The 21,937-nt window shown below is 46.1% G+C and overlaps 1 protein-coding gene across 2 annotated transcripts in view; it reads left to right on the forward strand.

The window, feature by feature from the left end:
- Positions 1-21,937, forward strand: part of MTUS2 (microtubule associated scaffold protein 2) — a 295,503-nt gene that overhangs the window by 186,522 nt on the left and 87,044 nt on the right. The window contains exon 5 of one of the 2 annotated variants that reach the window (XM_039520771.1): positions 9,863-9,964. In XM_039520771.1, the coding sequence (XP_039376705.1) occupies positions 9,863-9,964 (102 nt within the window). The remainder of the gene's footprint in view (positions 1-9,862; positions 9,965-21,937) is intronic. The other variant, XM_039520772.1, reaches the window with a different exon arrangement.

A 21,937-nucleotide genomic window follows, 5' to 3' on the forward strand; every position in this document is an offset into this window, starting at 1 on the left:
CTCTGCTCCACCAATCTCTGTCCCCTCTTTCCTCGTCTTCCCAGTTGGGAGTCATTCTGCCGCTGTGTTGCTCCATCTGCTTAGAATTTCCTCTTCATCTCTCCTCGAGTCACTGAGTTGCTTTTCAAATGTAACGTTACAAACCTTCCCATTCATATAAGCTGAAGGATGTCAACCCACTCTTATTTCCCTACTTTGTTATTCATTGTTCTGTTAGTCTCTCACCGCAATATAAAATAAATTACTAAATAGCAATCTGTAGCTTTACTAGTTATAGATTTCAGCCTTCATTGCTCTTGCTCTGCTCCAGCTTTGCACAGTACAGTATGTCGTTTTTCCCTTGCAGCCTGCTTCAGAGCTGCTTTCCAACCCTCCGTAAAGAATCGTCTCTCTACTATGCTATCCCTTGCTGCAAAATGTTCTTTGATGTTTTGTGACCTGTATTGCCATTGGTTCTAGGGTATAACTCTCATTGCTTTCAGGAGAAGTAATATATGCCCTTATCATAAAGAATACTACATGAAAAAAATTGTGTTGTACTAGTGAGGAGTTGTGTTGGTGTTTGATACCTTTCTTTCCTTGTTGCTTCTTTTATTTAAACTGAGATTTAATGTTTTGGATTTTTGCTGCCTGTGCCATGTTTGGGGGTCAGAGCCTGTACTAATTCCCCATGAGCTCCTTGTTCAAGTCTTCTTGAAAAACAAAATAGTTTTGTATGTCCCTTGCCTCCAGTGAAAGCATTTCCTTTTATCAGCATTTCCCTGAGACTCGTTTTCTGAGTGTCCTGGCAGATGGCCCACTTGTGCATCCCATTTTTATTGGTAAACCACAGAAAACCCAAGGCCTCACTGCCATGAAAAAAATAATTCTTGAATCTGTAACCACATAAATTATAGCTTGTAAAATGAGCTCTCTGTTTTGTCTCACAGCTCCCATCACAGGTAGCTTTCACTCAGTCATTGGTAATGAAATGGCAACATAAACCTGTTTTTATGCCCTGCTCAGTTGTGAAGTACTGTATAGCAGATGCCAGATCCAGAAAATTTATTTCCTCAGGCATTTCCTCAGGCATTTCATTGTGAAATGTGTTAATCACAAATGTGATCTTGGCCTCAATATTTCTAGTTTACAAATGTCCCAGAATATATTAGAAATGTTCTGAAGTCGTAGTGCGAGGGGGACTGTCCTCATTCCCAGGACTGATGTCGCATGGAGATTCACTGATAGGCCTTTACCTTCCAGTGCTGAATGTTGAGGTGATTAGAACTTATCTGAACTTCTCAGAATGGTGCGACTCTCAGAGGATGTTAGTTCTTCTCTTTGTGTGCCATCCTACCAGCTGTTTCGGTTTGTGTTAGGCTATGTCTTCACTAGAAAGGCTGCAGTTACATTGCTGTAGTGCTTCAGTGTAGATACTCACAGCATCAACAGGAGGGGTTCTCCTGTCGCTGTAGTTAATTCATCTCCACGAGAGGCAGTAGCTAGGTTGACAGAAGAACTCTTCCATCGACCTAGTGTTGTCTATATCAAGGGTTAGAGCGACATAACTACGTCGCTCCGGGGTGTGGATTTTTCACAACTTTGAGCGAAGTGAAGACAAGCCCGTTGACTGTGAGTCGCATCCATGGGTATCAGGTGAAAACAAAAAATCTATTAACATGTGAGGTGTTTACTTACCTATAACTCTAGAAGAGATTCACCATGTCCTTCGAACTCTGTGAAAAAAATTCTAACAAGAACCTCAGTCTAAAAGTATTCTTCCCACTGCCTCCGTCTGGAAACAAACAAAAGAATATATTATCCTGGGTGTCCTGGTTTGGGGCTAATTGTGCCCCGTCTTTTTTCTGGTCTCTCTAAGGGCACGCTCCGTGCAGCAGCCTTCATGCCTTTTCTTGACCTGAGGTGGAATTTTGCAGTTCTCCCACTCTTAGATTGGGCCCTGGACTCCAGTATCACGTGTGTCAACCTTTCTTACCCAGCAAGTCTGACTGAGTTTGGTCACCTGCGGTTCTTCCTTTTGGGAATGTGTGAGCAGCGGTATGCAGAGATGAGACAGCTTTATTAGATCAAAGGTATTGCTTGTTTTAACAAGAGGAACAAGCCATTCGAGAAAAAAAGGATTTTAAGACAACAAACTGTGTACACACATGTCTATCTTACTTAAAGGTTTGCCAACCCTGATGGTAACCTAGGCTGGCCTAACTTCTTCAGACACATCCAGGGGGTCCCATGTTTCAGTCCAGTTCCCCCAAACAACCTCCCACTTCCCTCTTAAAAGGGTCCCTTTTAACATTGCCAGAGTGGTGGTGTTTTGTGGACCTTTTCTTGTTCTGATCAAAATCAGTTTTGCAGGGTTGTTGGAGGTGGAGGCAAAAAAGTCTTGACAAAAAACTAAACGTTCTGACATTGTCCCTTAACAAAGCTTAAGTGTTTGCTAAGGAGTAGTTATCTTGAGATATTTTTTCCTTCCTATTTTTCCAGACAGACTCTTGTTGTATTAAACCAATATAGTCATACAGAAAACAATCCAATAACAAGTCCAACATACAATATTCATAAATTATTACAGAGCAGCTCCAAATCTGTCACATAGGGCAACCGTTCTATTCTGAGTTACAACATTGCTAATCTGGAATAATTTCACTGTTTTAACTTCAAAGTTACACTGGTATAACTAAGAGCAGAATTTAGCTCAGTCTCTGTGTTTGCTGTGACAGGAGTGCTCTATAAAAGAGAGATGTCTGTCTGTACGTAAATGGTTAATTTACAAAGTGCCAGAATGTGGCACTAAAGAATATGCAGCATAGTTTCTGGTATTGTAAGACTAATAAACTGCTTGTGCACTGCAAATGTCCTCTTCTGTGTAGCTCACTTCATGCAGCTCTTAAGATGTGGAGAAGGGAAGGTAGTGTGTCAAAAAACAGGGCATATCATGGGACCCAACTTGTAACTCTAACTACAGCTTTGAATATTATGAAAACTATGTTATGACGACAAGAATTTACCTGCAGGATTGTAATCCTAATATAAGATTACCAAACTCTACTGTCCTCTCCCCATGTGCAGCACACAGATTTGCATGAAGCAAAATGGAATAGGGTCTCAGATGTGGGACTAGTCACTGAAACTGATAATTACAAAATGTTTTTAAATTGTACCAACAGTGGCTTTGTTTTTCTGCTTCAGATATCCTGCAGGTACACAGCGCAATGTAATTGTTCTGTTTGTCATTTCTCTAACAGACATATGAATGTACACATGAAAAATGTGGAAGTTTATAATGTGAACATCGTTTATCCTCTATCAGAAACCATTTTTGTGTTCCCTTTGTTTGCATTGTATTTCCAATAGCTGTTATACAGTCTGAGAACTACAATTTAAAAAAATTGCAAGTACTAAAAATAAAAAAGGCAAACAAATGGGAAATGTATTTGAATGGTTGGCTTTTAGCTTTTGTTTTCTCATTCTTCATAACTTATGCACATAAAGAGCTTTTTATCATTGACTGAGTAGAATATTGTGTGTCTGTGAGTGTCACATGGCAGGGAAAGCGGGAGAGCAATGTCTGCACATTACTGTGCTCAGGGTGATTTTCCATTGTACTGTATGTTGATCGGTGGAACTGGAGATGGACGGCCCAGCTTCCCTGGAGGGACTATTATTGAGGGGACACCAGCAGAACAGGAAACACAGGGCATTAGGCTGGAAGCAACTCAGCCATATGGACAAGGCAGCACACAGGGGTTAATAACATTTTACTGATTCAACTTAAGATGCATTCGGCTTTAAGCTTTGTGAATGAAACAATCATGGTGGAAAGAGACGATAACTCTAGGCTTCGGTGGTCACATAAGCTTCCCAGAGGGAAAGCAGTTCCTGGATACAAGATCTGCCCTCTCTGACTGGGAAGCCTAGAGGACTGAAGAGCTTTTAAGAACCAGCTGTTGAAAAACTGCAGGTTGGAGGAGGAAATAATAAAGGTCATGTTACTTCCTCCTCCTTATAAATTGATGGAAGGGGGGAAGCTAATAGAGTTTCCATGGCTTCATAGCCAATGAAATTCCCAATGCATCACTGTCATTGGAGGGGCAGGGTGAGTGGCTGCACAGGGAGGAGTATGTTTTAGATGGATGGCATGGAACCTGCAGAGCCATTGTTGGGTTGGTGAGTGGGCACATGCTGGGCTGCCAGTGCACTAGAACCATATGCTGGTTCAGCCTCGTGGGCAGCAAAGATAATGGCATGGATCCCTTTGGCACCTGGAGCTGCCAGATCACATCTTGCACTGATTTGGTTGGCATTAATTTACACTTGCTATCATGGCATCAGCTATTCTGAGGGAAGCCTCTTCCTCCTTCCACCACTCTTCCCATTCCCTGGCAGACCTGTAGATCTTCAAATTTGCTGAGGAACTATGCTGGGCACAGAGGAGCCTGCCTCATAGGCTCAGCTCTGTTTCATCACAATGTGAATCTGAATGTAGTTTAAATCAAACACATGAAACGGTATTAGATCCCATGCACTGCTCTGTCCATGTGGCTGAGTTACTTCCAGCCTAACTCCCTGCCTTCCTTCTTCCACTGGTGTCACCTCAGTAACAGTCCCTCCAGGGAACATTGGCCCTCCAGCTCCACTGATCAGGATACATCTTTCCTATTTTACAAAAATTTTAATATAAACATAAAAATGAAATACACGCCCAGACTCCTGCCCCTGTGTATCTTCAGCCAGAGGTTGCAGGCAGGTAGTCATGTTGGAGTCTCATGTTTACCACAGACTCAGCTGATTACAGTCTTTGAGATAGTTTGGTCTCCTCAACAGGCAACCACACTGGGATAGAACTATCCCTATCTCCCTGTCACCGAGTCTACCAAACTCCCTCTGGCATCTCCTCCCTCCATGTGGGGCTGGCCACTCGCTGGGTCTCTGTGTGTCTCAGTATCTCCACAGGCTCTCTCTGGGTGTTGTGTCTGCAGACTCACAAGTGCCTCCTGTTCCTTTGGATCACTTGTCCCCCTTGCATAGTCAACTTGTATGACCTGGGTGTCACTGTGCCCCTCACAACTCCTTTAGTTCACTCTTGGTGTCTCTCTAATGGCTGGATCCTCACAGGAGTGCCTGGCTCCAGGGCCAATAGGTCCTTGGCTGACCCATCGTACTCTAGTGCCTGCTTTCTCTGATTGTTGGCCATCTCCTCTTAGCAGTATCACCATCTTTCTGGCTGCAACAGGTCTCCCCTCATTGGTTAGCAGAGCTTTGATCCTCTGTCCCTTTGTCCCATCTGTGCCTGTGCTGGACTGGTTTGGCACCCCTGGAATGGGATATTCCTGTGGTCCAAGAATGCTAACAAGGGGTCAAAACCAGAAGAAACAGCTATGAGTAACCATCTCTTAGCTGTTTTCACAGCTGATTCCACTTTACCAATACTTTGGAGTATGCTGTGGAGGAGGTGTGGTGGACAAACTCCCATTTGCATGCAAAATCTGTGAATTCTTCTGAGGCAAACCGGGGTCCATTTTCGGTGAGTACGGTGTCTGGAATGCCATATCCCACAAAGTGGGCCTTCAGTTTGCCAGTCACTGACTTGCTTCTTGTATCAGGCAGGACATGGACCTCCAAAACCTTTGAATAGTAGCGCACTATAATTAAGTACTGCTTTTTCATGTAAGGTAAATAAGTCTGTTCCCATCTTTTCCCATGGTTGGGTGGGCAGTTCATGTGGTAAGAGTCTCTTTCTGCTGGTGCCTATGACACGGCTGGCAGATGTCATACTCTTCTATCAAGGAGTGGAATTGTGTATTCATTCCAGGCAAGTAAACACTACCTTGAGCCCATCTAAGAACCTATCAATGCCCAGCTGTGAGGCAGGTATTTTTTGCATGACATCCTTATGTAATGAGTCAGGAACAACAGCTCTCTGTCCTCTAAATATGATTCCATCCTGCATACTCACCTCCTTCTTGTAGTGGCGTTTGACTTCTGGCCTCTCCGCTGGTATCACTGTCTTGACTGACTTAGTTGGATGGCCGTAGCCTCTTTGATTTCCATCAGCTTTGCTGTTGAAACTGGGAGATTGAATCCATTAACATGCTGGACTGTATCCTTATCCCTTTCCCCAAACTGGCTGATACTGGGTATATATGTCCTGCTAAGGGTGTCAGCTAACACCAGTAATCATCCCGGATAATATCTATTCTCTAACTGGTAGTGCTGGAGATGCATCAACATGTGCTGCAATCTCTTTGGAGTCGTAAGAAGAGGCTTTGCCATAACTGTCTCTAGGGGGTTGTGGTCTTATTGCAGCACTGTTATTGAGTGACCATAGGTGTACTGATAGAATCGCTCCACTCCAAACACAACACCCAGAAGCTCTTTTTCCATGTAGGTGTACCCCTGTTCAGTTTCTGACAAGGCTCTATTGGCATATGCGACCCGCTTGTGATGAATTAAACAAACCCTCCACCAGCCTGGGCAGGGAACAAACCCTGCCCCAGCCTGGGAAGGGAACAGGCAGTTGAGCTCCCCAGCTCCCAAGGAGACGGCTGACAGCCAACAGAGCCTCTGCTTGTGCCGAAAGGAGAACACGGATCCCCTGGGCTAAGACGGGGAAAGAGACTGAGATTTGTACTGGAGACCCAGAGGACTTTGGGATGGGATGGGATACCGCCAGCACTGTCTGAAATAAGAGAGGCCAATATCCTCACAGACTGGCTGTTGGGGACCTGTCCAGTCCTATTCAACATCCTGCCTTGTGAGCTGACATATGGGTTCTGTTGCTGCAGCCAGTTGTGGACAGAACTTGGACATGAAATGTATCATTCCTATGAAGCACTGTATCCCTTTCACATCTGCTGGAGTTGGCAGGTCTCTGACTGCCTTGATCTTATTGGGATCTGCTTTCAGTCCCTCTGCTGTGAGCAGATATCCAGTGTGTGTCACTGGATACTGTTTCAGTTGCATTTCTTTTTTTCTAGGTTGAGCTATATTCCTTGTCCCTACATCGCTGTAGAAAAGCTTGTAGTTTTCTGTCATGGTCTTGTTCCGCTTCTGTATCATTGCTCCCTTCACCTATAATGAGAATATCATCTGCAATTACTTTCACCCCAGCCAATCCTTGGGCAAGTCTTCTCTGGTGTACCTCTGGTGTTGGGCATATGCCCAACAGCATTTGCAGCCATCTGTAGCAACCAAATGGTGTTGCAAAGGCTGTAAGCATGGTGGACTGTTAATCCAGGCTTATGTACCGAAACCCATTCCCTCACATCACAGATCATAAAAACTCTGGCTCTGGAAAGTTCCAGTAAGATGTCATCAATTGTGGAATGTGGATAGCGGCATCTTTTCAATGCCTAGTTCAGAGGGTTCGGGTCTATGCAGATGCATAATTTTCCGGATGGCTCCTTTACCACCACCATGCTGCTTACCCAGTCCCTACTGGCCTCTACAGGTACTACGATACCCCTGCCCTGCAGACCTTCAAACTCCTTGTGTATTGGATTATGTACTGTCATTGGAATTTTCCTTGGTGGTAAGCAGAGGTTCCTCTATGGGGTCTACTTCCAGTCACAGCTTTCCTTCAAGGCACGTGTCGCCTTTGAAAACATCCCCTCGTGCTTTTAAAGGGGTCTTCATTATCTATGGACTCCCCCTTTTTCTTTTTGCACTGCAGCTATACAATTCTGATGCTGTGCCCATATCAGATCCATGTCTTGTATGGCTATATTCTCCAAGGCGGGGTCTGTAGTGCTTACCATCCACCACCACAAATTGCAGTTGGTGTGGTCTGTATTTTTTGGGAGTAGTTACTAGGCGATCACAATCCCCTGTGGGCTGCATTATGCTCTCATTGTACGTTATTTGAGTGCACCTGCTCATGTAATAGGCGTGTTTGAGCCCAATTCATCCTGAGGAATCACACTGCAGGAGGCCCTACTGTCCAGCTGAAATTGCATGGGGCATTTCCCTGTTAACATTGTTGCATGCACGAGGGTTGGTATTGTCTCTTGTTGCTTTCCTGTCATGACAGCCTGAATCTGATATGCTCTTGGACTCAAGGAGAATGAAGCTGACATCTGACATGCCATCCCCCTCTTGTACAGGTCTGACTGAATCTTTCTGGGACTTTCCTCTGCTCTTGCACAAACTATTAAAGTGGTTCAACTTGCCATGTCCCTTCCAATGCTGTCCTAGTGCGGGGCACCTCTCCTTTACCTGCTCATGTCATCTCCCACAGTACATGCAGATCACTATAGGTATGGAGCCCTGGCCACGTGCTCTCCCTTGCTGTTGTCTCACGGCCTGTACTTCTGGGGGTGTTGTGCTTCCTCAGGCTTTCATCCTTTCTCTCAGGGCATCTGCTGCACACCTCATGGCTAAGCACCTAATGTGAGATTCGCCTTCCTGGAGCAGCTGCTCCTGCACATGGTGATCCCACGCACCACAGACTGTCCTGTCCCAAATCAGGGTGTCTGTCAATTCCCAAAACTGCATGTAGCAGCTAGTGTGTGTAAGGCTGCAGCATAGAGGGTGGGGGTCTATCCCCTCCACTTTGTATTGGTCGCCAGTGAAAAACCTGTGCCGCTCCACGGTTTTGTTCTACTTTGGGGAGTACTCATTCCCCAGGGCTCCAAGAATTCTGTGATGCTTGAGGCAGTGGCAAGCCACAGATCTTTCTGCCTTGGTACCCAGCAAGGTAAGGTAACAGTTTTACTTTTGTGCTGGTGTCCTCATGCATGGCCAGATCCGTGTACCGCTTAAACTTCTCCATCCACTGGGTCCATCCCTGGGCTAGGTTTGTGTCTGCAAAATCCAGGGCTCCAGGCGCCTTCAGACACAGTTCCATGGCTCACGCTGCCAGCTGCTGCACTGCAGAGAACTCACAGCTCAGATGCTGCCGCCATGTTTCACTCACAAAGTGTGACGCTGAATGCAGTTTAAATTGAACAAGTGAAACTTCATTAGACCCTGGGGACTCTGTGTACCTATGGCTGAGTTGCTTCCATCCTAACTGCCCCATGTTTCCAGTTCCACTGGTGCCCCTCAATAACAGTCCCTCCGGGGAACATGAGCTCTCTGATTCCAGTTCCACTGATCATGATATTGGCTTTGCTCTTAGCTCCACTTTGGAGCTCATTTTGTGCAGTTCACGTGGCATAACTGTGCATTCCATAGCAGGGCCCAACTCATACTTTGATCAGAGGCTCTTTATTTCAAGCCTGTGTTTGTATTTGGAATTTTTTTCGAGTAGTCTGATCAATAACAAGGGAAACTTTAGTTTAGAGATGGCCTTGAGCTTTCAGGAGAGAGCTCCACTGTGCACCAAGGTGCCCAGCTAGATGAGTGAGACAACAGTGTACTCACCCTGTCAGGACTCAGAAAGTAAATGCCTATTGGTAAGAACAGGTAAAGCATCTCACAAATAACATGGTGCTGTAAACCAGAATAGACATCAGGTGTCAGATTTTTTAAGGATGTATGTGTGCGTGAGTGATGAATACCGCATGCAGAAGGCCAGAGGATTTGCATAGTGTGCATGGCCTTGTGCTGGCCCTCATTAGTGTGTTGAATTTCACCCCTATTTGCATGTGCAGAGTTCCATATTTGCAGAAGCGCACGGTTAGTTAAGTGTCTAACTGGCCATGTGCTCACTGAAATACCCAGTTGGCACACAGCATCATGATATCTTCATGCATGCAATAGGCATATGTGATTGTCCACGTGCAAAGGCATATGCAAAGCTTTCAATATGTGGCCCAAAAGTAATACTGAAAAAATATTTGTGTTGTGCCATGCTGTTACACTTTTTAGAGGCATGCTTCTGTGTGATGACAAATCAAGTAAAGATTGGGTTTCTTTTTTAAAGCAGGTTTGAAGAAAGAAGTACAAAAAGATCAAGATGCAAATAAACCCACTGTGTCATCCCCTAAGAGATTAGCAGTATCAGCCACCAAGCTCCATTCACCAGGTATTTATAAACCTCCAGAGCACTCTCTTGAGGGAAGATTTAAACTTGTCGAATTTGCAGCTCTTGTTAACAGACAAACATCTGAGACCCACTATTGTTAAAAGACGATCGATTGTGTCCAAGTCTCATTAATCAGGCAATGAGTGCAGGAGGTTTCATCATAGCAATGCATGAAGTGAACAGTCTTATGTTCTCCCTGGTAGTAAAGTAAAACCATCTGCCTTCCAAAACAGAGTCATTGCTGTTCAATGTTTAAGGGTACAAGGATCATTTTAAAAAATCTTTGTTATTTTTACATTTTAAAAAAAAGAAAACAAATATAGTGACCAAAAAGCCCATGTAATACAATCACCAACAGTAACAGCACCACTTGATATCTAAGGTCACTGATGTGCAGAAGTGTTACATTTCCTAGGTTATTTCTGTAGATAACTGGGAAAGAGATGATCTTTAGAAATAACCTTCAGACAGCTATAGCAACACTGTCAACTCAAAAATTAATGTTGTAAACAAATACATTTCTATACTAGTGTTACCAATACGTTCTTAGATTCTTTACAGCTAAAATCTTTTTTAAAAATCCAGAGTACTTCTTACTAATGATGCTCTTTGGGCCAGATTTACACATGTATTTAGGCACTAAAGAGGCAGATAGGTGCAGTAAATCTGCCCCTTTGGGCCTGAGACAAACACTATTGAAATCATGAGCCCATTGACTTCAGTGGGCTTTAGATCAGGCCCTTTGACTTTTCAGGTCAGACCTTTAAAATCACTGAAGTTAGTTTCACTTTCAGCTTCTCAGTGCTACCGTATTTGGGTTAAGAAGAGTTCAAGGAGAACATTATGTTTTATAACTCTAAATTAATAAACAGAAGAGCATCTGTCCATTCACTTTAGTCACCACTGACATCACTTAAAACACACACATCAAGATTCCCATCATTGTAAATAAACTGCAGCAGTTCCATCTCATGTGATCCCCCAGCCAACAAAACCGAGCAAGTGAAAGGTTAAAACCAATCTTCCCTTCCCAGCCACTAGCCTCAGAATTCCTTCCCTTCTTCAGATGCCAGGTTAAAAGATGAGCATTCAAGCTGTTTTAGATCATGTGGAGTCAGGGAGTGAGTTCTAAAGGGAGAGGCATCTTCATGAAGAAAGCCAGGCCAGCAGCCCCCTCTTATTTATACCAAGGGGGCTCCAGTTTAAACACCTCGCTGGTTGCAGCTGTGGCACCATGGCAGAGGGAGAGCTGGTTAAAAACAATTGTTTCCGTTAGAATTGTAAAAGAAATCACAGGAACATTTCTGTTGGCTTTATAAAGCTGCTGGGTTTTACAGAGGCCTACATTTCCAAAAGTGACTAATCATTTTCAATGCCTTAATTTTTGGGTACCCAGCTTGAGACAGCTTAAAGGACCCTGATTTGCATAAAGGGCTGAGCACTTCCCCTCTGATGATCTGGTCCTTTTAGAGTGTCTCAGGTTGGGGGCCCCAAAATGATGGCACTTTAAAATCATCAGTCACTTTTGAAAATTTGTGCCTAAATCAAAATCTAGATGAAGTCCAAGTTTCTTCAGTGGCCCTTTGCTTTCTTTAAACAAAAATAATAAAATAAAATAAATAATGACAAAGGAAAATTGTACTGCAAATAGAGTCATTTTCTACAACAGCATTCTGAAAATTTACCAAACTATTGAAATTAGTTAGGCAATGTGCTGTGGAAAATTGCTATTCATAGTATAAAAAGTTTATTTTCCTTCTATTGTACTATTCAGATATACCCCCCCCCAACCCCCACTGTTGTTTTTTGGCTGCCACATAAACCCCTATTGCTGCCACAGAAGGAGGGATTATCTGGTTTGTTTTAGCAATGGATCTGACCTTCAGAGTTTGGATCAATATCTGGATCTGGATTTCCCCAAAGCTCTTGTGAGAGTGTTTTTTAAGAGTTCAACATTTCTGGACCTCCATCTGATCTATCACTATAAGCCTGATCCTGCCATTTGATCTGTGGAGGACTTTGCACAGACACAGGGGTCCTCCCACATGAATGTGACTGAAGAATTAGAGCCCTTGTCTCTATTTTAGTTATTTCTAACATGCATATCACTGTGGTAGCCAACATTGTCCAATTTGCTTATTATCAGCCTCCTCAAAATTACTTCTTCACTTTCTTTATCTAAATACTGGAAACTGGAGATAAAAATGTATTAGCTCATGTACCATATCTAAATCTTCATGGATTGTATTAAATATCACTAGGTATTTGTTACAACATTTTATTTCAAACAGATAATTAGAAAAAATGCTAAGAATTTTGAAGCTATCAATGATTCCAAATGATTTCTGAGTACAGTGGGTGTGGTCCTGCTTTTCCACAGCACCCCATATTCTAATCGACAAGAGGAAGCAGAATCAGGGCCAGCATTGTCAGTGTATTTCCCATCCTGTGCAGAGCAACGGAACAGAAACATCAGTGGGCAGAAAAAGTTTAGTGAGCTGCTTTTCAAACCCAGAGGAACTGAGAAGTTCAGATGTATCCCTGAGGAAAATATCACAGTTTAATTTACAAGGACAACTTATGCCATTGACAAGGACAACTTAGAGATGCACACTTCAAATGTTAGAAGGCAGGGGAAATCTAGAATGGAATTAAACAATTTGATAGTTTGTGTTAATTTAATCTTGACTGATTTCAAGGTGATTGTTCTCTTCTCTTTGCGTTTATAACTTTTGTTGCATCACCATCACCATGGTGTCTAAGCAGTGAAAGACTTTTGTATCAAAAAGACAGACAAACACTTACGGTTATTATTAAATATTTTGTATTGTCGTAGCACCTACAGGCCCAGTCAGGAAGGAGCTCCGTTATGTTAGGTGCTGTACAATCAAACAGGAAGACACTTCCCTTTACTGAAGTCAGTCTAAATAGAGAAGACAAACAGTAGTGAGGGAAATGGGTACAAAGTGATGAGTGTCATAGTTGAGCCTGACTGAGAAGTGATCATCTATTTAACTGTTAGAGAGTTTTCTGCAGCACCCATCACTATAGTATTTAAGTGCTGCATCATAATTAGGGCCCTACCAAATTCATGGTCATGAAAAAAGCCTCATGGACCATGAAATCCGATCTCCCCCATGAAATCTTGCTATTGTAGGGGAGGGATCCTACGATGCACTGAGCTCCAGCTGCTAGTTCCGGACAGGCTGGGGAGGGACGGGATTTCCACTTCCCCTGCCAGGGTTGCTCCCACGGGGGTCAGATCACCTCCAGGAACTTTCCTGGCTGCAGGAAGCTCCGCGACTGCTGGCTGGGAGCCCAGCTTTGAAGGCAGTGCAGCCATAGAGCTTCCTGCAGCCGGGAGGAGGTTCCCAGAGGTGGGTCTGACTGGCCCTGGGAGCGGCCCCTGCAGAGGAAGAGGATGTTCCGTCCCTCCCCATAGAATCATAGACCAGAGGTTGGCAACCTTTCAGAAGTGGTGTGCCGAGTCTTCACTTATTCACTTTACGTTTCGCGTGCCAGTAATACATGTTAACGTTTTTTAGAAGGTCTCTCTTTATAAGTCTATATTATATAACTAAACTAGTGTTGTATGTAAAGTAAAAAAGGTTTTCAAAATGTTTAAGAAGCTTCATTTAAAATTAAATTAAAATGCTGATCTTACACTGCCGGCCCACTCAGCCCGCTGCCGGCCTGGGGTTCCATTCACCTAGTTTGGCAGCGGGCTGAGCGGGGCATGTAGCCGGGACCCCAGATTGGCAGTGGGCTGAGCGGCTCAGCCTGCTGTTGGTCTGGGGTTCTGTCCGCCAGCTCCTGCCAGCCGGGGTCCCGGCTGCCGGCCCCAATCAGCCCGCTGCCGGTCTGGGGTCCTGGCCCTGCCCACATAGAGTGGGTACCTACCTTCTCCCTGGTTCGAGCCCGTTCTCTTCCTCTCTCTCTGCTCTGAGCTGAGGGTGGGAGTGCACTGAGCACAGAGTTGCGGGTGAAGGAGCAGGCTGGGGATTGGGGTGCAGGGTCTGACCAGGAGCTAGAATGAGGGAGGGGGCTCAGGGTTGGGGCAGGAGGTTTGAGTGTGAAGCGCTTACCTGGGACAGCTCCCATTTGGTGTGAGGGGTGCAGGTGGGAATGTGAGGGGAGGGGTGCAGGAGCTCCCATTTGGTGCTCAGGGTGGGGCTGGGGATGTGTTGGGGGTGCAGGAGTCAGAATGGGGACTGGAGGTGTGTAAGGGGGTGCATGAGTCAGGGTGTGGGATGGCTGGGTATGTGTGGGGGGTGCAGAAGTTAGGGCTGGGGTTGTGTGGGGGTGCAGGGGTCAGGGCAGAGGGCTGAGTGTGTGTGGGGGGGTGCAGGGGTCAGGGCAGAGGGCTGAGTGTGTGGGGGGTGCAGGGGTCAGGGCAGAGGGCTGTGGGGGGGTGCAGGGGTCAGGGCAGAGGACTGGGTGTTTGGAGGGTTCAGGGGTCAGGGCAGAGGACTGGGGTGCTCGGCTCATGGGGGTGGTCCCACTCCCAGCCCCCTGCCATGAGCAGTTCACAGCAGAGGCCTGGAGGGGATATGCCCCGATTCCCCCCCTTTCCCCAAGGCCCCGCCCCCGCCTCTTCTCTGCCTCCTCCCTGGAGCAGCGAGCACGCTGTGGCTCCGCTTCTCCCCCTCCCCTTCGCAAGGGCGATCAGCTGATCGGCACAGGGAAGGAGAGGAGGAGGGGCAGGAAAGCACCACGCTGGGGGAAGAAGCGGGGGAGAGGGAGCTTGGCTGCCGGCAGGACCAAGCTTCTTCCTCCTGCCCCCGCAGGGGAGAGCAGTGGGCAGGGAGGCTGAGTGGGGCCAGGACCCTGGCAGGTGGCAGGCAGCAGTGTGCCATTAAAAATTGGCTCACGTGCCATCTTTGGCACGCGTGCCGCAGGTTGCCGACCCCTGTCATAGACTATCAGGTTGGAAGAGACCTCAGGAGGTCATCTAGTCCAACCCTCTGCTCACAGCAGGATCAATCCCCAACTAAATCATCCCAGCCAGGGCTTAGTCAAGCCTGACCTTAAAAACTCCTAAGGAAGGAGATTCCACCACCTCCCTAGGTAACCCATTCCAGTGCTTCACCACTCTCTGAGTGAAAAAGTTTTTCCTAATATTCATCCTAAACCTCCCCCACTGCAACTTGAGACCATTACTCCTTGTTCTGTCATCTTCTACCACTGAGAACAATCTAGATCCATCCTCTTTGGAACCCCATTTTAGGTAGTTGAAAGCAGCTATCAAATCCCCCCTCATTCTTCTCTTCTGCAGACTAAACAATCCCAGTTCCCTCAGCCTCTCCTCATAAGTCATGTGCTCCAGCCTCCTAATAATTTTTGTTGCCTTCCACTGGACTCTTTTTCCAGTTTTTCCACATCCTCCTTATAGTGTGGGGCCCAAAACTGGACGCAGTACTCCAGATGAGGCCTGACCAATGTTGAATAGAGGGGAATGATCACATCCCTCAATCTGCTGGCAGTGCCCCTACTTATACAGCCTAAAATGCCATTAGCCTTCTTGGCAACAAGGGCACATTGCCGACTCATATCCAGCTTCTTGTCCACTGTAACACCTTGGTCCTTTTCTGCAGAACTGCTGCCTAGCCATTCAGTCCCTAGTCTGTAGCAATGCATGAGATTCTTCCATCCTAAGTGCAGGACTCTGCACTTGTCCTTGTTGAACCTCATCAGATTTTTTTTGGCCCAATCCACTAATTTGTCTAGGTCTCTCTCTATCCAGGGGCGGCTCCAGGCACCAGCGCAGCAAGCGCGTGCCTGGGGCGGCAAGCCGCGGGGTGCAGCCTGCCGGTCACTGTGAGGTCGGCAGTCTGGCAGCCTTCGGCAGCATGTTTGCAGGAGGTCCGCCGGTCCCGTGGCTTCAGCGGTAATTCGGTGGCAGGTAGCCGAAGGTGCGGGACCGGCAAATCACCCGCAGAAACGCCACCGAATCCACGTGACCAGCAAACCTCCCGCAGGCGTGCCGCCAAAGGCTGCCTGACTGCTGTGTTTGGGGCAGCAAAAAACATAGAGCCGCCCCTGTCTGTATCCTATCCCTACCCTCCAGCATATCTACCCCTCTTCCCAGTATAGTGTCATCTGCAAACTTGCTGAGAGTGCAGTCCACGCCATCCTCCAGATCATTAATGAAGATATTGAACAAAACCGGCCCCAGGACCGACCCTTGGGGCACTCTGCTTGAAACCGGCTGCCAGCTAGACATGGAGCCATTGATCACTACCTGCTGAGCCCAACGATCTAGTCAGCTTTCTATCCACCTTATAGTCCATTCATCCAGCCCATACTTCTTTAACTTGCTGGCAAGAATACTGTGGGAGACCATATCAAAAGCTTTCCTGAAGTCAAGGAATAACATGCCCACTGCTTTCCCCTCATCTACAGAGCCAGTTATCTCGACATAGAAGGCAATTAGGTTAGTCAGGCATGACTTGCCCGTGGTGAATCCATGTTGACTGTTCCTGATCACTTTCCTTTCCTCGAAGTGCTTCAGAATTGATTCCTTGAGGACCTACCTGCTCCATGATTTTTCCAGGGACTAAGGTGAGGCTGACTGGCCTGTAGTTCCCCAGATCCTCCTCCTTCCCTTTTTTAAAGATGGGCACTACATTAGCCTTTTTCAGTCATCCGGGAACTCCTCTGGTCACCATGAGTTTTCAAAGATAATGTCTCTGCAATCACATCCGCCAACTCCTTTAGCACCATCGGATGCAGCGCATCCGGCCCCCATGGACTTGTGCTCGTCCAGCTTTTCTAAATAGTCCCAAACCACTTCTTTCTCCACAGAGGGCTGGTCACCTCCTCCCCATGCTGTGCTGCCCAGTGCAGTAGTCTGAGAGCTGACTATGTTCGTGAAGACAGAGGCAAAAAAAGCATTGAGTACATTAGCTTTTTCCACATCCTCTGTCACTAGGTTGCCTCCCTCATTCAGTAAGGGGCCCACACTTTCCTTGACTTTATTCTTGTTGCTAACATACTTGAAGAAACCCTTCTTGTTACTTTTAACATCTCTTGCTAGCTGCAACTCCAAGTGTGATTTGGCCTTCCTGATTTCACTCCTGCATGCCTGAGCAATATTTTTATACTCCTCCCTGGTCATTTGTCCAATCTTCCACTTTTTGTAAGCTTCTTTTTTGTGTTTAAGATCAGCAAGGATTTCACTGTTAAGCCAAGCTGGTTACCTGCCATATTTACTATTCTTTCTAAACATTGGAATGGTTTGTTCCTGCAACCTCAATAAGTATTTTTTAAAATACAGCCAGCTCTCCTGGACTCCTTTCCCCTTCATGTTATTATCCCAGGGGATCCTGCCCATCAGTTCCCTGAGGGAGTCAAAGTCTGCTTTTCTGAAGTCCAGGGTCCATATTCTGCTGCTCTCCTTTCTTCCTTGTGTCAGGATCCTGAATTTGACCATCTCATGGTCACTGCCTCCCAGGTTCCCATCCACTTTTGCTTCCCCTAATAATTCTTCCCGGTTTGTGAGCAGCAGGTCAAGAAGAGCTCTGCCCCTAGTTGGTTCCTCCAGCACTTGCACCAGGAAATTGTCCCCCACGCTTTCCAAAAACTTCCTGGATTGTCTGTACACCACTATATTGCTCTCCCAGCAGGTATCAGAGTGACTGATGTCTCCCATGAGAGCCAGGGTCTGTGATCTAGTAACTTCTGTTAGTTGCCGGAAGAAAGCCTCGTCCACCTCATTCCCCTGGTCTGTTGGTCTATAGCAGACTCCCACCACGACATCGCCCTTGTTGCTCACACTTCTAAACTTAATCCAGAGACTCTCAGGTTTTTCTGCAGTTTCATACCGGAGCTCTGAGCAGTCATACTTCTCTCTTACATACAGTGCAGCTCCCCCACCTTTTCTGCCCTGCCTGTCCTTCCTGAACAGTTTATATCCATCCATGACAGTGCTCCAGTCATGTGAGTTATCCCACCAAGTCTCTGTTATTCCTATCACATCACTCCCCAACCCCACCGGACTAGCAGCTGGTGCACTAGTGCACAATAGGACACCCAGTGCTTGGGAGTTAAAGGAGCCTTGGGCTGGCTGTGGGCAGGACCATGGTGCCCCCCCAACCACGGAGCCCCTGGGCAGTTGCCCACCTGTAAGGCCAACCCCGTCCCTCTCCCAAAGTGATGACCTCCCCATACCCTGAGACCCTCACTTCTGCGCTGCTGCTGGCAGTGGCACTGGCTTTAGAGCTGGGTGCCCGGCCAGTAGCCGCTGTGCTCCAGCTGCCCAGCTCTGAAGGCTGCACTTCTGCCAGCAACAGTGCAGAAGTAAGGGTGGCAATCCTGCGACCCTCCCTCCCACAATCCCATTTTGGGTTTGGACCCCCTACAGTTACAACACCCTGAAATTTCAGATGTAAACAACTGAAACTGTGAAATTGACTATTTTAAAAATTCTATGACCGTGAAATTGACCAAAATAGACTCTGAATTTCGTAGGGCCCTAATCATAATGTACTCAGTTATGAAATGTTGCAAAATCTGGCCTCTTTGCAGCCACATGTTGTGGACACAATTAATCATGAATGCTGGTTTTTGTTTTTTTGTTTTTGTAGCTGTCATTTAAGTCATTTGCAATTCTAAGAATCTGACTGCACACTCAAATAGGGTACTTAAGCGTCTACAATATCTGAATCATACCTGCAAATACTTGTGAGTCCCAAAATGTCAATGCTGGCCCATTAAACTGTGTAATGTCACTGGTGTGTAGACTGGCTGTCCTACAAAATTTACAGGTATTTTCTGTTGCCATCTTGCCAGAAATGAGGTCAGTGAATTCCCTGAGAATTGAAGTTTATGCAGCTTTTGTGTTAAAATTCTGTTTGTTCTTCTTGGCAGTTGTGTGAAATGGAAGCTCACTCATTTGTAACATCAGTTCAGAGTTCTGCATTGCTGTATGAGAGAGCTATTTATTCCTTTGTGATTGAGTTAGATTTGTCTTTTCAATGTAATAGCTACAGAAATAAGGATTCTTTTCTGTCACACTTAGTGGTGAAGGACAGTTGGAGATCAATGTCCCGTTTTTATTTTTACATTTGGCAGGGCCATGTAACCTCCTTCCCTTTTCAGCCTTCCCTCACAAACGCATATTCCCGTTTTAGCTCTCCCTTTTACAAATACACACACCCTTCTTCACCTTTCCCTTCCATCCACAGTCACGGCGTGCACATGCGCACACACGCAGAAGCAGGGGTGGCTCCAGGCACCAGCATGCCAAGCACGTGCCTGGGGCGGCAAGCCATGGGGGGCGCTCTGCCGGTCGCCGCGAGGGTGGCAGGCAGGTTGCCTTCGGCGGCATGCCTGCTGAGGGTCCGCTGGTCCCGCGGCTTCGGCGTACCTCCCACAGGCGTGCCGCCAAATCCGCGGGACCAGGGACTTCCCGTGGGCAAGCCATGGAAGGCAGCCTGCCTGCCATGCTTGGGGCAGCAAAATACCTAGAGCCGCCCCTGCACAGAAGTCTCTTTCTTCACCTCTGCCTTCCTCTAACACCCACACACACACAGTCATTTTGGGTATGGTACATAGGCCAAGTCTATCCTCGACTGGAGCATCTATTAACAAGGCATCTGACACTTTTCTTCTCTCCCTGTTGCTGAATATAGCCTCTGGGACTACAGTTTGGGACCAGTGAGGAAAGCTCAACCAATGAGAGCCAAGGAGAGATTTAAAGTAGATGAGCCTGTAGGAGCTAAAATGTTCCAGCACAGTGTGCAGGAGGGAGCTAAAAAATATAAAGAGATCAGAGATGAAGATGGAAGACAGTGTCAAAATCCATGCAAGGTGTTGCCCAGTAGAACACAAAGCATTTGGTGAGGAAGCTTCTTAATAAAAATATGAAGCCAGTGCAAATTTCCAAAGTGATGAAGCCAACACCTCAGGAACATCACCTTTCCTTGTTCCCTCAGTGTGACTGAGTAATAACACCTACGGAAGTGATATATGCTAGTCAACTATCAGAGCAGGATTTGGAACATGACCATATCTTATGGAGGGAACATATAAAGTGGCTCCAGTATGACTGACAGTTCAGACAGAGGCGGAGGCTAGGGACTATCAGGTCAACATACACACAATAAGGCCCTATCTGCTCTATAACTATTAACTAGTCTCACAACCCATTTACAACCCAATAAAAAGATGTAGTGTAGACAGGACTTACTTTTGTCCATGGAATTTCACTAAAGCCACAGACTATGTAGGGTTTTAACATGTTTATTGAGACACAGAGAAGTCCCATCCATTGTACATTGCAAATTGTAACTGTTTTGTAACTGGGTTCCTGCCTGGACTCTGTTATAGCTGTAGATGGGGTTTAAAAATGGTGTATGTATATTAGAAACCAGTGAACCCCAGAGGTTTTTTTTTTTTTTCGGGGAGAGACAACTCAAACCCACAGCAGTCCGATTTGTGGAATGGTGGTAGAAACTTTCTCCAGTGTCAAGTCTCCGGAGGGCAGACTATATCCGCTGCTCAGAAAAATGCATCAATGTTTTCAAAAGGCTCAAAGCAGACCTGGACCCATGATGAGCCAGTGGTGCTCTAACCCCCACCTGCAGCTTACTGGTTATGAGTTTTGCCCACGGCTGCTGTCACTGTGGCTGACTCCCTTAGCACTTCCCATAGCGACAGCATCAGGAAGGCTGCTAATGCTGCACAGGGATAATAGAAACTTCCAAAAAAAAAGAGGCGGGGGGGGGAAGTGATGGTAAAATTTAAGCACTGTATTTTCAAGTTCATGTTTTTTATATAGACCTGAAAAGTAATTCCTGTGGGTTCTGGTGAGTCAGTCAGTCAATGGAGAGTTAATTATAACTTCAGGAGGTGGAAGTTTTAAGTTCTGCTCTAAAAAGTAACTGTAAAAATAGCATATTGGGGGTTCTGTATGGCTTGTGTCTCAGTGACTCCAGAGCAGCTTTTCAAACTGCCAACCCTGCAAACTCATCCTCATCACTGCTAGTCAGATTGGTTTATTTCTTCCTCACACATCATCACCAAGTGTAAAAGTTCTACAGCTGAACAGGCTATCAGTGATGGCTATGCAATCTTATTTTCTTTATACTGCTTCCTCAGTGACACATGTGCAACTCTGTTGTCCTCAGTTGGGTTGCACAACTGTAAGTGATTGGTCCTGTAACTGGAATTTGTTCACATATCTGTTGATGAGGCACAAAAATGAATAGAATCCAGCTTGCTGTCGATGGGCTGCACTGGCATCGCAGGATTAACAGGAGCACAACTCTCTGGCAAAATACAGTCAGTGTTGCAGCCCTTGGGAGTTGTGGGTGTCACTAAATGCTCATTCAATTTAGAGCAGCCCCAAAGCTCCTCTAAATTGCACCAAAGGATGAATTGGCCATCACTCTGTTCAGAGGAGGGGCAGAAAGGTGAAGTAAAGCGACCTTTAGTGCCCTCCCAGGTGCACCAATCAATTATCTAGCACACCTGAGGTTTGGGGCCTCTGTCTCCATTCCTGTGCTTAGTCTACTGGATCCCTGTTTCCATGAATTCATTCTTTTAAAGGCAGAATCTCTTCCTGTTCCTCCTCCCCCTTTTCCAATCTCTAGCTACATGGATTCTGAATCAGAATTCAGAAAACCACTGACCTGTGAGTTTGATTACCTGTGTACTAGATAGCATAGAAAGTACAGTATTCAGAGCAGAAGACTACCTTAAATCCATACTCACAAAACAGTTTCACAAGTGAGCAAACATACATGACAGTCACCCTAATTCTCATTTAGCTTTTCTAGAAGGATATGACAGAACATGCCTTTCCTGTTGATTCTGTGCCCATCTTAGCTTGTATGTAACTGGAGAAGGTACAGAATACTAACAAGGGGCACAGGTTTGTTAATGAGAGGAGGACCATTGGGCCCAGTCCTGCAGTGACACCTCCTGTGAGGTGCTGAATGCCCTGAACTATCATTGCATCAGTGGGAGCTC

Source organism: Mauremys reevesii, linkage group 1, assembly GCF_016161935.1.
Source record: "Mauremys reevesii isolate NIE-2019 linkage group 1, ASM1616193v1, whole genome shotgun sequence".
Classification (NCBI taxonomy): Eukaryota; Metazoa; Chordata; order Testudines; family Geoemydidae; genus Mauremys; species Mauremys reevesii.